The 20,981-nt window shown below is 43.6% G+C and overlaps 1 protein-coding gene across 4 annotated transcripts; it reads right to left on the bottom strand.

Moving 5' to 3' along the window:
• Positions 1–1,771: 1,771 nt before the first annotated feature.
• Positions 1,772–20,856, bottom strand: ktn1 (kinectin 1). 4 transcript variants are annotated; one of them, XM_084381038.1, is made up of 36 exons: positions 20,621–20,856; positions 15,571–16,280; positions 15,180–15,338; positions 14,956–15,069; positions 14,738–14,868; positions 14,494–14,598; positions 14,256–14,396; positions 13,978–14,084; positions 13,517–13,661; positions 12,420–12,516; positions 12,121–12,305; positions 11,545–11,613; positions 11,424–11,461; positions 11,221–11,311; positions 10,826–10,894; positions 10,675–10,712; positions 10,453–10,543; positions 10,186–10,254; positions 10,050–10,087; positions 9,630–9,720; positions 9,417–9,529; positions 9,238–9,334; positions 8,829–8,869; positions 8,648–8,738; positions 7,788–7,874; positions 5,911–6,000; positions 5,726–5,812; positions 5,548–5,637; positions 5,366–5,458; positions 5,193–5,261; positions 4,990–5,073; positions 4,454–4,537; positions 3,319–3,402; positions 3,136–3,231; positions 2,936–3,046; positions 1,772–2,820 (listed from the first exon to the last, which is right to left on the bottom strand). In XM_084381038.1, the coding sequence occupies exons 2-36, from the start codon at positions 16,277–16,279 to the stop codon at positions 2,791–2,793; spliced, it is 3,834 nt and encodes a 1,277-aa protein (XP_084237164.1). In that variant the 5' UTR covers position 16,280; positions 20,621–20,856; the 3' UTR covers positions 1,772–2,790. The 4 variants fall into 4 exon arrangements, with proteins under 4 accessions (XP_084237164.1, XP_084237163.1, XP_084237165.1 ...); XM_084381037.1 differs by having other exon boundaries at positions 14,956–15,072; positions 20,621–20,855; XM_084381039.1 differs by lacking the exon at positions 4,454–4,537 and having other exon boundaries at positions 14,956–15,072; positions 20,621–20,855.
• Between the last annotated feature and the right edge of the window lie 125 nt (positions 20,857–20,981).

Raw genomic sequence — 20,981 nt, 5'->3', positions numbered from 1 at the left:
TGAAGCTTCAGCTTCTTCAGCACTTGTGCACAAGGATCAGGCTGCATTAGGTGTATAAGTACAGGCCCAGGGGGCTGGCCTTAAAAACTGTGGGTATAATGAATGTTTACTGCTCTTTTGTGTCACTGTCTCTTTCCGCTTGCTTTCATCCACTGGGCATTGTCCGTGTAAAAGAGCACTACAGTCTTTTCTATGTCTGTCTGAATCACCCTCCCTTATGTGCACACACACACGAACACACACACAGTAGAGTTGGGGGAGTGGGGATCAAAGGCTCTCTAGCACATACCACACTGATGGAGAGCAGATGCAGGGAGTGGGCTGCTTCGCCGAAGTTGTGCTGGCGGAGTGTGAGTGCAAATCTATGTTTAGGAGGAGGAGTCAAATGTTACCAGGCAAGAAGCGTGCAGAGCAGAGGAGGCCTACTGCGACAACCTAAATTGCGCAATTGAGACCAGCAGTGTGAGCAATGATGACATAGGAAATACAAAGCCCCCATTAACTTCCTCAATGCTCTTCAGCAGGCTTTACACGCCAGACTGTCTTTGGGAGTCATGAGACTACCAGTAAGTGTCTGGCAGAGTGAATTGTAACCCTCACAGATTTAAATCTTTTGTCATTTACCAACATAGGATGACATATCACTGTTTTCCAAGAACTGTGAGACAAGACAGAGCTGTGGCAAAGTTAACCACAAAATTGTCAGTAGATGTATTGCAGTTTCTTTATTTTATTCAGAGGAATCAAGACTTTTAAACCCATGACTATATATTCAGCTACATTATAGGGCACTGTAATGAGGTGCAGCCTCCAGCAGCAAGCTGAGAAAGGCGCTCCCTGTATTATCCAGTTACTGACGAGCGTGTTGAGGATACAGCAGCGTCTGTTTCGTCGCGAGGTTTCCATGAAGGTAAAAGCCAGATCTCCAATCAGCTGACTGCAGCATGACAGTGTGGGAGAATGTGAGGAATGTGCTGATCCCATGTTGCTCGCGCCCCTGACCTGACCCCCCAGCCAGCACAACAGTCCTGTTGTTTTAAAAGGCTGTTTTAACATGCAAAAGATGAGAGCAAGAGCTTTCTGTGCACACAAAGTCAACTCAAACAAGGTTCAGCCACACAGACTTTATCCTTTCAATAAAATAGACAGCTGGAAGTGGTGAAGAAAAATCAAAAGCATGGCACATCTGGGCTTACAGCACACTTTCACACTCGGCCACTCACAGCATCAACAAGGGACCACAACAGAGTGATTTATTTTCCCAACATTACAGCCAAGTCTGACATTATTCTTGTAAGCTTTTGATTATTTCAGCTACCAGTTGCATTCCTGTTTTCTTTCACGTCTTTTTACTGATGGGAAATATTTTGGAAAACCTCATGCAGGAGCTGAGAAAACAGTCTCCTGTTCTGAGGGATTATACAGCATGTTACCATCACAGGAAACTGGTCACACCCCAGATGTTCCATAATTGAGGCAGCACACAGTGTCAGCGTCTCTACGGTCCTACAAAACACTTATCGAAAATAAAACCAGCACATTACAAACACATTTTGTGTACCAGGAAGTCAGATTAATATTTCACCAAGCAGAATACACCTTACAGTCAAAGCTTCATGAGCAGAAGCTTTTTGATTTCCCTGTGCACCTTTGGGCTCGTCAAGGCTGAGCCAAATCAGTTTGAAATTTCTACTGAGGTTGTGTGCTGCCCCCCAGTGGTTAGGGGAAAAAAGTACAGTGGAAGAAAAATAAGCAGAACAGGGACGCTGCACAGATTTATCAAGCATCCCTTTTATTAACATCACCTGTTACAAAAAGAACAAAATCTTCAGTGTTAATGAACTTAGCAACAATATAGCGAGTGTTGATTACAGATGATATGGGACGCTTATTCCTAGAGTAGTTGCAGTAGGATTAAAAACCTCTAACACTGCTGACCTGGCCTTCTCCTTCCACAGCCAGGGTCACAGACTCCCTCCTCTCTGGAGCTGCAGTACAGACTTGACTACAATTTGTCCATGCATCTCCATAGTTACAGTCACGTAGTGACGCTTCGGATACGCTGAGACCCCTTCTGATCTCCCCTCTCCCACCCAATACTGAGCCAAGGTATGCATGAAGCTATGAATTCATGAATGAACGATGATGAACAGTTTGAAATAGTTCTCTGGTCAGGAGGCAAACAGATCAACAACATAGTGTATTTCAGCAGGTCCTAACTGGTACATTTAAACAATACATGTTTTTAAGTTAAGAAAAAAAGGACTGAAAACCCAAAGTTTGTTTCATCAAGTTGGAAATTTGTATCACTGCCCTCTCTTAACAAATAAACAACAAACTACTGTAGTATTCAAAAGGATTTCACTGAAAAATACAGGTGTTTTAAACAGGGAAGAGGAACAGGAACCAGGAATGGTTGCCACACAGTTTAAATTATGCTGGATGTCATTTTTAAATTGAGAGAAAAAATTAACTGGCGATGCTGCTGAAGAAGAGGAATGTGGTGGGAGCGAAGTAGTGCGTTTTGGTACAGTGTCTGGAGTGTTTGGAATTAACAGTAACCTCAGCCTGCTCCCTCATGGCCAACAGTGAGTCTGGGAGTGGTTTGTCAGCGCCTCGGCCAGAGTCAGCTGGAGGCTGCCTACAGTACAGGTGAGGTGATGGAGATTGGGAACAGGGGGTGGCTGGGTGTGACAGTATGGTGTGACGGTGGTAGTGATGAGACCGAAGGTCAAAGGTGGTCTCTGTAGTGCAGTCAGGGTGGCTGCATGGGGGTCTGTCCTCCTCTCACTATACCTTGGGCAGATCTTTGTCAGCCTCCTGAAGGAAATTACAAATGTAGAATGCTCAGACTTCTGGATTATGATACCATAATAATAAAACCATAATGTTTTATTGGGCTGCAAGTACAGTACAGTGCTGTAATAGGCCTTACCCCTTCCTGTCCCTTGGCGAGTTGCCGGCTGACGGCTTGTAGCAGCTGCTGCAGTTCTCTGACTGTTTGGTTCAGTCCTGCAGTCATTTTCTCCTTTCTGTCAATCTCTTCCTATAAGAGCAATGACAAATGCAGTGTAACCAACCAAATACCATGAACACAAAGACATACATCACCCACAAACTGCCCAAGAATCATACCCTCTGTGACGTCAGACTGCTATTCTCTATCAGCTCATCAGCGTTGTCCGTCACCTTTGAGAGCTCTCCCTGGATCAGATCAAGAGACTGCTGGGCCTGGATAAAGAACCAGAGATTTCCACTTGTTAACAATGTGGCCTGGGGATGGACCTATAACAGCAGCGTAATAATATATAATATTACCTTATACAAGTCACCGGCAACCTTTTGCCGCTCATTCTCTTCCGTCTCCAGCTTGGACAGAGTCTGGGTGAGCTGGGTTTTCAGCTGAAATCAAAACAGACAGTCAGCACATGTTCTACAGCACATTACAGCCTCCCATTGACACCTGTTAACCCCAGTTATATAAAAAAAAGCAATGTACAATGTACAGAAAGAGCATGTATCGAGAGCTCAACATTTGCACAGATTTAACAGATTCTGCTTGTCCTACTTAGGCTGTGTTCGAACCAAAAATAGCACTGTGTAAAAGACTGCAAGGGGCTGTGTTGGTGTGGGCATGTTGCTACAGGTACCGGTGAGAAGATGAATCACGATCTAGGAAGTCCAGTTTGAGTAATATATTCATGTTGTAAGGCTTATCAGACGCCGTTACACAGTTTATGATACACTGGAAAGTTATGGCTACAGTCATTTCTTCCTGTGTCTACAAGATTGCAAGATAAACAGTATCATTACATCATTTGCCTTATAAAAAGTCATAAGGAAGGAGTACAAGGAATATACACTTGTGTGTACCCAACTGGCCAATGCAGCAAAGCATTGCAGCAAAATACTGCAATTTTTATAGTGCTATGTTGGTCTTAACACAGCCATTATATTGTAGAAAAACTGATGACCACCAATGCTTCACAAAGACAACAGAAATGTCCAGTTGCATTTTGGGAAGACGAAGACAAAGACAATGAGACAAAACAGACAGATAAGGTTTGTGAGGAAGCTGAAGGAGTAATAGTGCGCAGTTGAAGGCGTGGAGTAACATTACAGCTGACAATACGGAGCGTGTTTTTGTCTTCTGCATTGCAGAAGGAAGGCAAGTTAACTAGTAAGCCATTTGTTAGATGCCTGACATGAGTTGAAGTCAAGTAGCAGTGTAGAGAAGGAAGAGTTAGTCATGATAGTATCACTAAGTGTGGAAGCGAGTCATCATTTTCAGCCTTAGACTCTTGAAGGTAAAGACTGAGTGAGCACGTTCACTGAGGTTATGGATGATGACCCAAAGCTGCAGAAGATGCGAGAAAACCCCCTGTCCTCTGGCAGAGCAATAAGGGAGAGGTTTTTAAAAAGGAGCTCTAGCTACTGTGTGAGCAACGCTTACCAAATTCAGCTCCTCATTCTGTCTGATAGCCTCTGTATATGAGCCATCAAGTCTGGTCTGCAATTCAGTCAACAGATCTTTGAGCTGAAATTAAGTTTGAGATGATGTGTTTAATGGGAGTCTGTGGGAGTTGGGTCCAGGACAGCACTACTAGCACACAGTCTACGCAGAAATGTGAGCCGATAGCTAGCAGGGATGTGTAGTGATAAATAAAACACAGGATCCTATTTTGCATGACTCTGAATTACTAAAGGGGGTCAATTAAGTCAGTCTAGTAATTGCTAGAGCTGACTAGGTGTGTACTTTCAGTTCAGCATTTAATGTCTGTGGTGTGTGGACGTCACAGGGTCCAAACAAACAGTAAATGATGTCATAAAAACATCAAAACACATTAAAAAAAAAAATTTAAAAAAAAAGACAAAAAAAACTAAACACCATGAACATGAAAGTGATGGACAAAAGAGCTCATTCTTTTGCCACAGGAAGATGTACAGCCATGACATAACCGAGGATCACAAGACCATCTGAAGGCTCACCTCTCTGACCTCCGTCACATAGGTGGCACTCTCACGCTCCGCCCTCTCTAGCTCGGACTCCAAGTGCTGCTTTTCTCGTCTCAGCTGCAGAAAGACATAACGCAAGTTAAAAAAATGGCAGAATGTTTGAAGTTTGAACAACAATACATCTTCTAACAAATGTGAGACTGTCAGCTTTAAATTTGCGTTTCAAGAGGACTGACGTTTTCCAACTCAGCTCCATCACTTAGTCTCTCAATCTCTTGCTCCAGAGCTGTGACTTTCTGGCTCATCTAAGGTAAAACACAGGAGAATGATGCAATTAATGGTGTTCACAGCACAGTGATATAACCACCTTAAATCTGAGAGTCGTTTCTTGCTCAACCTGAACACATACCTCTTTGAGCTCTCCCTGGGATAGCTCCTGCTTCACCCTCCAGCGAGACTCCTCCTGCTCCACGCTGCTCTGGAGGCGCTGCAGGATGCCCTCCTGTGGATACAGCAGGAATGACAGCTAAGTTTGGCAAGCATGCCTAACCCATGGTACCACAAATATTACAAAGTAAAACCTTATCTCACCGTCTCTGCCAAAACCTTCTTGTAAGTCTCACAGTCTTTCTGTAGAATCCTTTGGGTTTCCTCAGCTTCTTTCAGCTTCTCAGCCAGTGCCTATTGACAGAGACAGAAGCATTTTTTGCCCCAGATTCCTTTGGTTTAAGAGGAAAGATGTGCATATTTACATTTCCACTCTATTTACCTCAGAGTCCCCTGATACAGGGGTGGATTGTGTAGCTGAGCTTTCAGCTGCTGCCCTTTCAAATGTGTGGAGCCACTCCTGATGGTTCTAGTAGAGAGAGGAGATAAAGAGTAAGGAGAAACACAGGAGGAAAGAGGTATTCAAACACAATTTGCATCGAGGTAGATGTCCAGTATTACCCATACCTGCTCACTGGGCAGAGGCACATTGGGCAGAAGTCTTTGCAGAACGTCTCGACACTCAGCCTGAGTCACTGCGAGTGCTGTCTGGTTCTCCTACAACGTGATGGGAGGGGGTAAGGAGGACAAAGAGAGAGGAGAGAAGATTGAGCACCGACTGTTCAGACACTCCAGTCACTTCGAAGACAAGGCCCAGTGGTCATCGGAGCATGTGACCACCACCTTTCCTTCTTCTTCTCAATTATTTTATTATAAATCAGTTGTCATCCATCGAGGCGCTCCAATCAGTGTCACAGGAATGAGTCATTTAACATGATCTTAAATTTTGAATTTAGAGAATCAGGATACATGCCATATCGGTCCTACTTCCCCCATTTCCCCAGGGAAACATCCTTCAACAGGCCACACCTACATCAAATGTCAACAACCTTAGTTTCTGAGCGTATTACATGTTTCAGTCCTCCTGCAACCACAAACACATCAAATCTGCTTTCATGGAATTGTACAAAGTACCTCGAAACTCTTCAATAAATTAAAAAGGTAGCTATCAGTCCTCCCACAATAGGCCAGCATCATGCACTGTCACTCTGAGGCCTGAAGGAAGAACGTATGCCAAGCACTAGCCAGCTGGCAGTCTAAGCTCTATTCACATTAACACACTGTGTCACACAAGGCAGCTCTGAGACGAGTGTAGAGTCGAATACAACCAGCATGCACTGACAGTACACAACAGCTGCCAAGGAACTCCCTGGCTCATCGAAGAGAAGGTGCTTTCTACTGTACTCAGATGGCAGGAGAGCAGCTGCTGTGCTGATGGTTCAGCATGTACCCTTCCCTAATGTAGGGGGAGGAGGGCAAATATATACACACTTCACTGCAACTGTGAATAGACCAGCTATCTGGTAGCCCACCCTGTGTCTTCAGGAGACCTGCAGCTACAAGTAATACACTGTAGATTTTGTTTTACATTTAAATACATCTGTTCATCCTGATGGAGGACAAAGATGCTTCAGTTGTGAGAAACATAAGGGCACGGTTGCATATTCATTAAAAGGTTTACAATCACAATTCCTTTTAAGAAGGAATAAGCTGCATTAAAAAGGGATAGCTTACCCCAAAATCAAAACTACATACAAATACAATACAATATACTCTTTCCTGAAGTGCTATTTATCCATCTAGATTGTTTCGGTGGCAGTTGCTGAGTCTTAAAAACATCTCAAGGCCAATATCTCAAAAACTCAGCAACTCACAACTAAACAATTTTAGATGGTTAAAAGCACTACAAGTAAGAGGACAAATATGTATCTTAGATTTTGGGGTGAACTGTCCCTTTAAAGATTCAAGTAAATTAAACACATTTGAAGATTAAGTGATGATATTGACAATACGGATGTCACAAAGCAGAATGGCAGGAAAACATGCTAGAAATGAGTCACATGACAAAGACAGGAAGCTGCAAAATGATTACCATGAATCTCAATCTAATGACATCTAGTGAGATCATTTCTAGTACACTGCACACTCATTTCCAGGCATCAGTCTGAGCTTTGGGCAGGGAGAAATCTTTTCTGTTTCAGAGCAGAAAGCAGAAATATATCCACTAAAGAAACCATTATTTATTAATACAGTCTGAGATTCTGAGGCGGAGTAGCAGATGTCAAAAGCTCAACGCGCAGCCAATTGAAAACTTGAGGCCAAACAACAGAGGGGAGGGGCGAGAGTGAGGTAAATGAGTATGCAGCTTCATTATGGATGATGGTGGAAAAATAAATTTCACTGGGTCAATTATGGCAAAAAAACAAAAATAACAAGAGCATTTGGGCGGGCGGATGCATCAGATTGGAACTAGAGTGAAGCAGACTGAGGTGGGGGTGCCGAACCTTGACAGCTTTGCTGAGTTTCCCTTGAAGCATGGACTCGGTGGCTGACAGAGCTTCCATTGCACTCCAGTTTTTCTCCCGGAGCTCCTGTTTTGGTCAGTTCCAGAGAGATAACTACTTTCAGTTCAGCCTCAGGGAAAATTGCATTCAGTGACCCTCATATGAAGACTGGTAGAGTAACAGAACAAACCGAACGCATTTCTCATCCTAAAATTACTACGCTCTGCCTTTCACCCGTGCGCCATCCGCTAAAAATAAGTATGAGCAAATAGCCTCGAGAGACGCAGTCTCGCACCCTGTGTTGGTAAAATCAACATGCACAGTATGCAAGACATTTATAGTACTTTCTACTAAAATTAAAAGCAGTAAGGTTTAGATATATTTATGGTAGATACAAAAATGAAAACACATAACATATCAAAGATAATCTGCATCTCTCGAAAATAAAAGGTAGGCGAATTTCTGATGCTCTGAATCACCCACAAGCACAGACAAGCTAGCTGAAACAGTCGTGGCCAACGGCAAGCATAACAAGAGTAGGCTGGAAGCCCTGTTATGCAACACTCAGCTTAAGCAATGCAAATCAAAATAGACATCTGTACTGATGTGTATAATCATGTTGAGGAACACAACCATAGCTGAGGAAAGCTAAAAAGAACCTGAACAAAAAGCAGAACAGGTGAGACTTAGTGGCAGTGGACAACAGGAAGTATGGATGTATGCAGTGTGCAACTCCAGTGTGAGGGGGGGTGTTTTGGGGTACCACACAAGAGGAGGAGGGATGTGATGTCTCGCAGGGCTTTAGACCAGAGCAGTTACTGGTGTTAGATAGGTTCAGGTCATCGCTGCAGGAAACCTACGTTGTTCTTCTTCCTATGAAGCTCAAGGGAGTCCTTCAGCTCGTCCAGCTCAGCCTGCAGATCTGAGACCTGCTTCTCCTTCTCTGATAACCTGATGGACAACAACAACATAAACACTCATTACCAACATTATGAAGTGTCCTTAAAGAATCGTTGTCATATGGCATGCAACATTACTCACGCTGTAAGAAGCTCTGGACTTGGCACTGCTGTGTGGGACTGCTGTTTAAAAAGCGGAAAAAAGACTCAAATTAAAACTGGGAGAGAATGAAAATGTTATCTGTGATGATCCTCATGACAAGCAGTTCAATTCAAACAAGTGGTTTTCTCTATCCTGAATCCCATATCTTTTTCTTCCAGCTTAACTCTCGACCCCCACAAAAATAGAAATTATAGTTGGATTGTCACATTTACGGAGGTACTTGAATGAATCATGCGAGAGAAACACTTCTGGCAAGAAAAATAATAAAATCCAAGCTTGAAATAGTGATATTTCATCAAAATCACAGTCACAAAAATGAACCGTTTGCACTAATCAGATCCTGTAAAAAAGAAAACAGTGAGCAATTTTTTTCTGAAAAATTTCTCACCTGTTGATGTAACTGCTCCATCTTATCACTCAGCTCTTCAGTTCTCACGGCCAGCTCAGCCTGCAGCATCTGGATCTCCTGGTCCTTTGACACTAGCCTGCAGGTCAGATGTGCTTATCATAAGTCTGATTTGATTCTTACTCTGGAGGACTGCAAGGCCAAGTTTGCGTGTCACTTACTGAGCCTGGAGTTCTTGGAGCTGGCTAGCAGAACTGGTCAGCTCTTCTGCCGTCTCCTTCTGTCTCAGCTGCTCCATCTCTGCCTGCAGGGCAACCAACTGCTGCTCCAGAGCCTGCGAGACAAAAACTGCTTCAGACGAGAGCTCAAACTAGGACAATGCAACATGAACAATACAAGGAATAGCATCAAGTGTATTACAGAAAAGCCCACACCTCAGCTGTCTTCTCTTTGGCTGCGATGCTGTCTTGTGCTGCCTGTAGACTCTCCTCCATTGATTTTAGCTTCATTTCCTGCTCTTGGATCCTATAAAGCAAAGTGAAACAAAGGTTCATTACTAAACTGTTTGAAGTCACACAGAATCTGCTGCAATGATATCCACTATAGGTGGACATTTTACAATTCGCAGCCTAATTCAAATGTAACTAATGAATATATTTATTTATTTATAAAATTGAATTAAGGACTTTATTTGACTTTTAATAAAAAGGACCTGTAGAGACCCTGTGGAACTTAATTTAGATGTTGTTATCCATCAGTGTCTTTGTTTGTTGTCGACAAGGGTGGGGAACATAAGACCTTGCACTAATACATTGTCATTATCCCTGAATACCAGTCAACTTGATTGATCTTACATGTTCTGGAGTTCTTCCACTGTCGACTCTGATGATGCCTGTGATTAGAAGAAGAGACAATTTAAGACAAATTAATACGGAATCAGCTGGAGAAAACATAGTGATTCCTTTTTAATAAAGAAATGAGAAAACCTGCCTGTTCTGCCGTGTTGCTCTTCATGACCTCCATTTCTTGTTTTAGTGCCTCGTTGTCTTCTCTGAGAGCCTGCATCAGGGAAAGACATTTTGTTAGACTTGCTCCCCATTAGGCATTAGGTATTGTGATTACAAGGCAAGCAGTGAAATGCAGAGTCACTTGAACTAAGCTATTGTGAGCCAAATGTGGGTATGTGTGAGAGACAGCATGTTGAAGCTTTGGCTCGCCATTTGTTCCTCCCTGTCTAAACAAAAGAAACACACACACCTTGAGCTCCTCCTCCTTGTTGGCCACCTCAATCAGCCCCTTCTCCAGCAGGCCCTCGACGGTTTTCATGTTCTCCTCCTTCTCCAGGACACTGGGTAGGAAGCAATATTTTATATAGATCATTATCAGTAAATTACTATTACTCATTAGTTTTATGGAGGAAATAAATATCATGCAAAGCAGCTTAATATATTTAAAATATGTTCCTGTTTTAACACACACCTCTTTTGGAACTGGTCGAAAGCCAGTTGGGAGGCAGCCTGCAGGGAGACAGTCAAAGGTAAATATATAAAGAGGGTGTGTCCAACAGGCAAACAAACAAAGACATAGGGTGCTTTTCAATTTGGAAAAACAGACAAGGTACATAGCTGACCTGATCAGAAATCTGTGCCTGCAGATTCTGAATCTCTGCCTTCAGTGACATGTTGTCATTGTGCAAGGCCTAAAAAAGACAGGAAAGACAAACAACCATACTTATTATGCCAAGACAAATTAATTATTATTACAGATTTGACAGACAGTTTGAACGTTGACAAAGCACTCGGTGTGAAATTGATAAAACTATGCAATAAATTATATCCATTTGGCATCAGAACGAAAAATATCTGAACATGTGATCCAACATGCCCTCTTTCTGGCAGCTCTTCAATCCATATTCCCTCCCAACACAATGAGGCCTGAAACATGTTAAACAAATTCCTGCAGACTAATGAACCAATGACATGTTAGTATAAGAATCTGTAGATGGAAGCGTTCTTGTGACTGTACCTGCATATTAGTTTCTCTACTGGCCCCGCTGCTCCTCTCAGCATTTAGAGAGTCCTCCAGACTCTTTCTCTGCAACTCCTTGTCAGCCAATCTGAACAGAACAAATGGAAGAGTTAGGAGAGAACATAAAAAATGTCTCAACAGTATCACCTTTATCGAATCAGTAGGTCTGAAAAAGATTGAAAAAATAAATTCTTTCTTACAGCTTCTGTATCTCCTCAATGTGGGAGACATGGGTGGCCTAAATGAGAAGAAAATAAATCTTATTAGCCTACATACGTCTTATTCTGACTGAACGTGTGCAAATGAGGTTGAGAATTGTACCTGTGAAGAGATCTGGGCCTGCATGCTCTCATTCTGGGCCTGAAGGTTTTTGTTTTCATTCATGAGTTCCTGTTAAAAACAGAGCATAATAGTGAATACAGGAAGTGCGAGATGCTCTGCTTCACAGATTAAATTGACTACGCATCTCAATAGCTGTGTTAATAACATATTTTAAGAGCACTTTGAAGTATCACATTAGAAAAGGTTGATGGAAACAGCAGAATTAGAACAGAATTAGGCATTTTCCAATTAAGGACAGATGGAAACACCTTTTCCAAGTTCTCGCATTGTGTTCATTGTCTCATGTGACTGAGCAGAGGATGGAAGGGGGGGAGTGAGGAGTGAGAAGAAGAAGAAGAAAGATGAAGAAACACTTTGCACATCCTAGTTTGTCCATTCAAACCAGCCGATGGAACTGTGCCTAATTTGCATCCTTTTTTTTTGTGCAGCTTTTCAAAAGTTTGATTCAAATATGTTTGACAATTAGATGGAAACACGGCTAATGTGGAACCAACATCCAAAGATGTACTACAAAATGGACTTTGATGTTGATCTTTGTGTATGATGTTGGCTCACCTGAACCCTGGTCTGCATCGAGTCGTCAGGCATGCTGTGCTGAGACAGTTCCATCAGCTCCACAACTCTCTGCTCGAGCCGCTCCTTTGAGACCATGGCTTCAGTCAGGCTGCCGTGAAGGGTCTGGATCTCTTTGTTCTTGTTGTTCATCTCAGTCTCTGCTGCAAGCATCTGGCTGTGAAGCTCTGCGCCCACACATAAACAGAAATTCAGTTGCTGAATGTAACCTGAAGATTCATTTTTGATGTAGGAGAAGTTAAAAAGGATTAAATGTTTAGTGTGATGTTATATTTGCTCACCTTGCTTTGAGGCCTGAAGTTTCTCTCTCTCAGCGTTGACATTATGGAGGAAATTCTGCAGTTCTTCCCAACGACGCTTAGCGTCCTGCAGTTGGGCCTGGGGATGGAGAGATGCATCTAATTTAGTGAGCACTTGTCCTCCCACACATTATACTAGAAAACAAGTGCTTATGAAATTTTATCAGGGGTGGCTTGAGTGGGAATCAAGATCCTACGCTTTGAAATGTACAGCTACACTCCAACGGATAAGTTAACCAATGACATCCATCCATTTTCTTTCCTTTAATGGTCAAAAGCACATAGCAGAAATGTACAAATTCCTTTACACCCATAGCAACCAATGTACTGTATATTGTTCCTTGGTCTATTTACCAGCTGTTCATATCGACTTTGTTTGTAACATTTAATTGTGATTATTTAAAGCTGGGTTCAAGTTAGTGTGTTGTGATATGCCAGGGGACAACAATCAAATATGACAAAGGGATTGGTTCATTTCAAATACTAAATGATTTTTGGTTTCAGTTTATGTTGAAATTCAGGCATTTTTTAAGTATTATAGTCAAATTCAAGCACATTCCTAACCTTGAAAGACTTAAAATTAAGGATTTTCAAAACCTTCAACCAGACTGTACAAATTCTGTATTGATGTAACCTGCATTTCTACAAGCCTTGGATCCTCCAGTCTCTTCCATTTTATCTGGATCTGTCAAACTAAGTAAATAGACAGTCCAAATGACAAAACATCTTGTTGGCTCCCTTTCATTAATTCTTCTAGTCTGTGCAATAAAGAAAAGCAGTTTTTCCGTCGAGAAAGACAGGAAAGGCTGATCTGTGTGCCTAGCAGGAAAAGTGTTGTTTAGACATAGTACAAAGCCCCAAAACATTCCAGCTTCCAAAGCCAACACAATCCTCCCTCTCAGGTTCTATTTCCCACACCCCTCCCCAGGACTTCCACTACAACCTCCTCCCATTTCCCAGATAACGGCACCACACCCACATAGCTCAGGTTTTTTGTACAGCTCAGTTAATTTTTGTCTCGGCTGGGGGAAACTGAAGCACAGGCTAAATAAACACATTGTGCATCTGGATTAGTGTACCTCCAGCTGGGACACGTTCTGCTTGTAGCTGACCTCCAGTGACTTCCTCTGGTGCTCCTCCTGCTGCAGCTTGCTGTTGTTGTCTGCCAGCTCTTTCATCAGGCCGGAGTACTCAGAGCGCAGCTTGTTCAGCTCGGCAGAATTCCTATCGAGCACAGGCACAAATGAGTGATGGGAAAATGGTCAACGAGGCATTATTGTGGAATGTTGAATTAAACTACAAATAGCCTGTTTGTTGCATTTCACACCGTCTATATGTGAGCAGCATGGGCAGAAAGAAGAATTGTGGATAATGTAGAGGCGCAAAGTTCTTAAATATAACTGCAATGTAAAGACAATGAGCTGAAATTCTAATATGAATTACATCAATAGGAGTGTCTGACCAAGCTGAGCTGCTGAGACATGTATGAAGCTCTAGAGAGTGTGACCAGAAGGGTTCTTTATTGTACTGCAACACTGACTTGCTCTCCATCTGGTTGGTGGCAGAGCTGACTGCGTCCCTCAGGATGCCGTTCTCCTGCTGCAGTCGAGTGATCTGGCTTTCCAGCTGCTCCCTCATCTGCTGGAACTACACAACAACAACAACAACAACAGGATTCAGTCTCTGTGCAGCCTTGAGAAGATTGCCAAATGGTCTGGGTTCCTTCATGTTTATCGACAACATGGAGTGTTGTAATAATACAACAAAATTGGAAACAGAAAATTAGTCTATAATTCTGCAAGAAATCAAAGCCCTCACCTTTATCTGCATGGTCTGGAGCTCCTGGTAGCTGCCCTGTGCTTTGGCCTGCATGCCCCCCAGTTCTTTCTCCATGGCCGCACGTTGCTCTCTCATCACGGCCTCCACACGGCCTGTCTTTTGCTTCTCAACCTGTAGCTCCTGAAGCAGAGAAGCAAGAGGGCATATGAAGAAAAACAAAAAAAAAATAATACATCATCAATTATATAGTGTAATTCATTAACTCTGGAGTCTCAACCTGGCTGAGCTGTTTCACTTTGTCCTTGGCAATGGAGGCCTCCTCCTGCAGGGTTGTGAGAAGTCTCTCTCGTTCCTGTGCAGCTGGGTCAGGTCTGGCTGCAGACTGGAGGTGAGACACAATATTATAAAAGCAGGCATGGCAAGTCCAACTACAAATATCAGGTCTGTGCCGAATGCAAATAGCGTGAAATGTCACTTGTCAAGAACACCTCATTCAAATGTATCGTTTATTAATCCCTTACTTTCTGCCAGGCATCCAGAGCATTAGGGCTCTTCTCTCGGAGAAGAGCCATCACACTAACGGCCTCAGCTTCAGACAGAGCCAAGCTAGACAGACCAGACAGCAGCTCCTTCAGCTTCACCTCGGTGTTCTCTGTTAATATCACATCAGATAGGTGGTGTGAATATAAGGCCAAGGGACTGAAACCAAAGACTGGATGAGACTTGTTTTTCCCCATACCTTTGTCAGTCTCATTCTTCTGTTTCTTGCCACTTCCTTTGGATGGTACATCATCGTTATGGGCTGCCTGGTGGTTGGCGGAGGCTGTCGAGTCAGCCAGAACATGGGCTTCATCTACTGGGGTTGAGAAAAAAAATGGTTGTGTACAAGGCAACAAGTTCAGGCTTCAGTTTGAGAGCATGAAAAAACGGAGATATAATCCTGGACCATTGTGTCATCATTACCAGGCTCCGTCTTCTGCTTCTTGGCCGAGTTCTTTTTCTTGCCACTGGTAGCAGGTGGGGCAGCGCCATCCAAAACTTTGGTTTCAGCCACAATGGGAGCCTCCTTCTTGATTGGAGCCGGGGCCTGCTCGGCCTTAACCTCCGGCTGGTGGTCATCCACTGGAAAGAAAAGAATTCTGTCAAACTCTGCAAGTCTGCCTTGAGACCGATGATAGAGGATATTCAATTATCATCACAGCTATTGGGCTAAACCACTTGGCTAACTTTTTATCTCACATTTCTTTGCCAATTCTCACTACAGCTTAGGATGAATTTATTCAATGAAAGGGTTAGCACATTCCATTTTTTCCAAGAGAAACTCAGTGACAACCAATTGTAACTGGCTACTAACCAGGCTCTGCTTTTTGTTTCTTCTTCTCCTTCTTCTTCCCAGAGACCGGGGGCGGTGTCTGAGCCTGAACAGGAGCTTGAGAGGCCTGGACTTGGACCTGAACCTCCAGCTGGGGAGAGGGAGGGCTAGATTGTTTACTCGCTGCCAGAGGTGCCTCTGTCTTGCGGCTGACTGGCTTTGAGCCATTCACTTCTGGTTCCTCAGAAGGTGCTATAGCTGCAGCCGCAGCAGCAGCAGCGGCGGCGGCCGCGGCGGCAGCAGCAGCCTTGGCAGCTTTTTTCTCCTTCTTCTTTCTCTCCCTCAGACCAGCAGGAGCCTCGGGTGACACTGAAAGAGGCACATAGGGGATAGGTGTTGGTGGAGAAGGATCTGGTGTAGCCACAGGTTCCTCCTCTACCTCCAGAGTTGAGCTGTTGGCACCATCAGCCACATCGAAATCCCGAAGATCCTCTTCAGACTCTCCTCCGCCTCCGCCACCTCCGCCGCCTCCTCCACTTGCACTCTCCTTCTTCTTGCTCTTCTTCTTTTCGTTCTTCTTACGGGTGTCCGGCTTGGACGGCGGTAGCTTGAGGTCGCGTTTCTGCCTGGCCAGCACCTCATCATAGGAGGTTTCCTTCATGAACAGCCAGAAGAAGAGGAACATGAGGGCGATGACCAGGGAAGGGGCCAGGATGAGCAGGTACTGAGAGTCGTAGATGTCCACCGCCATTCTGAAAAGACGGAAGGAAAGGAGGAAAAAAAGATGTTTGTTTAGGCCACTTAGTCGCACAAACAGTTAAAACGCAGACCTGTTCCTTTGCGCTACATGAATCTGCCATTATCTTCCACAGACTGTATGTGTGACATTATCCTACCAACAAAGGCAACTGGCAAAGGCTGCAAAGGAGGTGTTAGTACATCAATAGTGTTGAGAGGGTGCTAGTGAGAGGGCTCTTACTGACACCCTGCCCTCTCAGTGATATGATCCAATTAGATAACACTACCCCAGCTACACAGCTTAACATCGTCCCTACCTTCACACACAGAGAATCAAGCGTATCCAGTCTGCTGGCCCTATCCACTTGAAAACATGTCTTGGTAAGCAAAGTTATCAGAGGAGAATTAAAGCCACCAACTTCACTCACATCGGTTTAAAAGGGGATAAAATAGGTCGAGAACATCAGAAGACAACTGCGCTAAAAAAGAAGATGGCTCACTGTCTCATTTAGTCACTTCCCTCCTTCAGCCCCCACAAGGACGACGTGGTATTCACAACTCATATCAGGATGGATTTGCAAGAGGCAAAAATACACCCACATGCAAGTGTCACCCGCCGAGGTCTGCTGCAGCTGCAGTTTGGCCCCTGCCTGCCTGCTTGAAGCCAAGGGGGGAAGAGGTTCCTCCTCAATCGCAGGCAAAGTTTACAGAGTCAAGAGGTCCTGAGACTTCATCAGTTTAGCATCTGCCAAAGATATTCTTAGGAACAATGTGTTGTCTCCTCAAGGCTACGCACTGAGAACGAACTGGGGTGGAAACGCAAATAAAGCAGTAATAATTTGAGACATAAGGCATCTTATGGCTCAGCAGAAGAAAGTCACTAAAACCAAACCAATAAAGCACTATTGTCATTTCTTGGCATAATTGACACATACCTCACACTGATAAGATGGGGCGTCAGCAACAGTTAGTCACAGAGTTTGCACATATACATTTCTATGAATCCAGTTTCTCACCCAAGTGCTTCAAGTAGAAGAAATGTTTCAACACTCAATTTCCTAGATGACATGCTTGATGTGACAATCCCTGAGGTGGTGCTGCAACCCTTTTCAAACACTGCTGGGTATGGCTTGCAAACCAACACACATAATTGTCTTCTTTTGCAAACTCAACGCACAAATAACTTGTTTTGTTAGGCCTTGGGTGACGATAGTAGCATTGTGTTGTCAACAGACAGCGAGTGACCTGCCGTGCAGCACAATCCCAAGATCCGTGGCAGTAATACAGCGTAGGAGTCAGCATCGTAGAGCAGACCTCTTTAGTAATTTGGATTAAGCAGATTACCCATGATAATACATTTAAGAATAACTTTCCACAGCAAGGCTTCCTGAGGACTGACAAGCTTAGTCCTATAGTGTAATGTTGACCCTGTTTCTCTCGCACCTCGAAGACCTCTCATTAAATCGCCCAAAACAGACAAATATATGACAGGTCTGTTATAAGGTTTAATACTTTACTTATCTTATTGTGAACAAATTATTTTCCATTTCAAGCTCCAAGCTTTTCCTCCGAGCAAAAACTCAACACTTATTATATAACATTTCTGAACAGTTTTCATTATATAACATTTTTTTATAAAGAGTTCTGACCCTGTCCAATAGACCTGATCTTACAAGTTGACGAGGAATGTTTTCCTTATACATTCCTCGGATGCGTTTGCATGGCATCTGTTTCAAAGAGCAAGCATTCCTCTACACTTGATAGGCTGCAGCCGAGGACAAACTCAGAACAAATACATTTTAGAAACGGCTGTTGGATTAGAGAGCACTGTGCAAACTCAGTGTAGAGTCAAAACCAATACCATGCTTTAAACAAATTAGCTTGTACTTGAGAGTACGTTATTCTCCATTTGTCTGCTCTATACAGTTTTCTCGCTTGACCTCATTAGATGTGTCCTTCTTTACAGGAACACATCAGTACAGAAACCACAAAAGGCAAATAAGCAGCATGCAAAGACCAAAAAATGACTTTCAGTGGCCTAGAGCTTTTGACTGGACATGAAGTACGTTGACCAAATAAGACCACCAACACAAAGAAGCCATAGTACAGTATGTACTATATAAACACCATGGATGTAATGGGATTTAAACTCCTACCTTTCAGTGGCTACTAAATCAGATTTTCTTTTTTTTTTACGTCACATTCGATTCATGTTCCAGGAAACTCCCATGTCAGAAAAAAAGAAAACTGTGAAATAACCCTCAAAGCAACATTGCTTCTATGGGTGGAGTAAGTTGTGTGAAAGTTTAAAGCCTGCTCGCTTGCTTTCTTTCTTTCAGTCCCAGGCCTCAGAGAGGAAGGTGCATGAGTTTCCTTGTGCAGCCTGAGCCTTGTCCCAGCATCAAAATGAGCCCGGAGGACAAAGCCCTCTCGGGCGGTTGGCTCCCCGGAATCTAGCCACTTGGCTGGCCAGGCCTCCTGATTTGGCAGGCCCGGACAGAGAGGGAACTCCTGATAACTATCAGGCCCAAAAAGCAGCCAGACAGTACTTGAAAACCAGGCCATTAAGCACTCTGCACGTAACACGTAACACCTTTAAGATGGCAAAAAAAAGTATAGGAACTTCGAGCTATTCAAGTGAACAACTTCTACACAGTATATACTACACATCAACCACAAGTGCAATTGACAACATAAAAAAACAAACGTTGTCTTGTCTCCATATTAGTCTAAGATGGTGCTAAGTGTTTGGCAAAATGGCTGAAAATGTTATCATGATACCAATTTTTATATCAGATGAGAATATTGTTTATAACCAACTTTATGAGCTCCGGAAGTCCAAGGTTTACTCAACCTTCAGCCGTGAAACAAAGTGATTTGTATTACACCTTGTATTAATACTGGGACAACTTTCAGCTAATGAAAAGACTTGTACTTTCTAATTGACAGTACTTTTTAGCCAGCCAGTTTTCAAGATTGAAGGTAATTACCATTGACTGGTCATTTAAAAATATTCTAGTTATATTTATGACACTTGGAAGGTGGTTCTGTCTGAATAGATAACAAAATGATAATTCACCATTATTACAGCATTGCAGCAATAAACTAGACAGAAAGTAGGGCATCGAGTTATAAACATTGGCAGATAGATAACAAAAGGTAAATTAGTCCTCTGATTATGCTCTGATCTTCCTGGTCAGGGTGTAACGAGGAAACTTGAGAGCATGGTGCATATTGAATCAAGTTAAACCAAGACACCCTAGATAAAAGCTTATCTACATATAGACCTCAAGGGAAATTGGCAAAGATGTCACCAGGACAGAACTGACACCATGCCACAGGAGATAGGAGAGGCTGAGGGATACATTTATTGATTCTTAGCCAAAATGTATCAAGTGTGGCCAATGACAGATATACATTGGCATATCTTTAGTCAACACCTCATTGCATTGTTGCCAAGTGTCGTTTATTTTATATAGGCTACCAGAAATAAGTTAACACCCCTCTTCTTGGGTTAAGGTTGGGAACATGGTGAAGTCCACCTCACCATTCAACAAGGGCACGTCACTATATGGTTGAGTACCAAATGTCCCAGCATGCTAGGTCATGTCTGATCGTCGGCCTTGTGCATGCTACTGAACCAAGATACGTAATGGCAGCTGTTCTTACACCCACAAAAGCCAGCAATCAAAGAAAAAGCAGAAGTAATGTGACATAGGCGTCAATGGCCTTTGCTAACTTAGCCCAGCTTGCTAGCTCATAAGTAACACGTTATAGTCAAATGAACCATAAAAGAGAAAGAGGAGGCACATATGTCGACGTCCGGCTCACTCCTCCAACACGACGAGCAAACGTGGGTTGGTTTTAACAGGGGAGGCTCAATAGCGACCTGACGATCGCTACAACTAGTTGGTAGTTAAATGCCTACAGGAAAAGGCTTGTCGCCACTTAAGTTGGAGTGGCCAGAGCTCAGCACTATGAATGAGCTAGCTAACATAAAAGCTAGCCAACTAACGTGAGTCAGGTACCCACGTTAGCCGGCCAATCCAATTTTTAGTAGAGAGGAAGAAAATGTATCACAAATGTAGCAACACTTAAGTTAGTTTCTCTTTCTCAAACACTGGGCCAGTCTGGAGGCGTGGACATCTGCCTCCCCGGGCCTCGTCTCGCTGCTGACCCAGCCTCCCTCTCTCCTGAAATCTGTGACCCGGTCCTGCTGCTTCATTCTGCCGTTCAAGTCCTGAGGGCCGGCGCTAGGCCTGGGTAAAGAGCTTAGCTGCGCTAAGACCGGAATGAGCGGCTTTTTGACGCGAAATAAACAACATATCGCCGAGAACAGCGGCTCAGGACATACCTGTAGCTTTAGTTTGCTGCTCCCTTAGCAAGTGGTGAAATGGCGTTGTTCTGCGTTGACTCTGGCAGACTCCTGACTTCCCGGGGCAGCTCCTCCAGCCTGGCTTTCTTCTGCGCTATCCGTCAGACTATCTCCTGTTTCTGGTTCGCGGGGGCGGGTCATAGGCAGGCTGCTGGTGGACGCTTGTTTTGCGACTCGGGACGTGCCGTCTGGAGATGCTTTTATGTAAGGCATGACAAGCGGTAGCCCCGCCTTTTCGAGACAGCCTTGCAGTATAAATTGAATGGTCGACAAAAGCAAAGAGGGGAGTGGTCATTGCACTTCCCCCAAGTCCATAAGACACATGAGTACAAAAAGTACT

This window comes from Pagrus pagrus (genome assembly GCF_965226575.1).
Source record: "Pagrus pagrus genome assembly, chromosome: 18".
In the NCBI taxonomy this organism is placed as follows: domain Eukaryota; kingdom Metazoa; phylum Chordata; class Actinopteri; order Spariformes; family Sparidae; genus Pagrus; species Pagrus pagrus.
This window is presented reverse-complemented; position numbering and strand designations above follow the sequence as displayed.

What these genes read in the sequence shown, in the direction of transcription:
- ktn1 (XM_084381037.1), bottom strand. Translation starts at nt 16,279, where the DNA reads ATGGCGGTGGACATCTACGACTCTCAGTACCTGCTCATCCTGGCCCCT. An exon ending in AGAACGTGTCCCAGCTGGAG is followed by an intron (nt 12,517 to 13,516) that starts GTACACTAATCC and finishes CTCCATCCCCAG; the next exon opens with GCCCAACTGCAGGACGCTAA. An exon ending in GTGGAAGAACTCCAGAACAT is followed by an intron (nt 9,721 to 10,049) that starts GTAAGATCAATC and finishes TTTGCTTTATAG; the next exon opens with GATCCAAGAGCAGGAAATGA.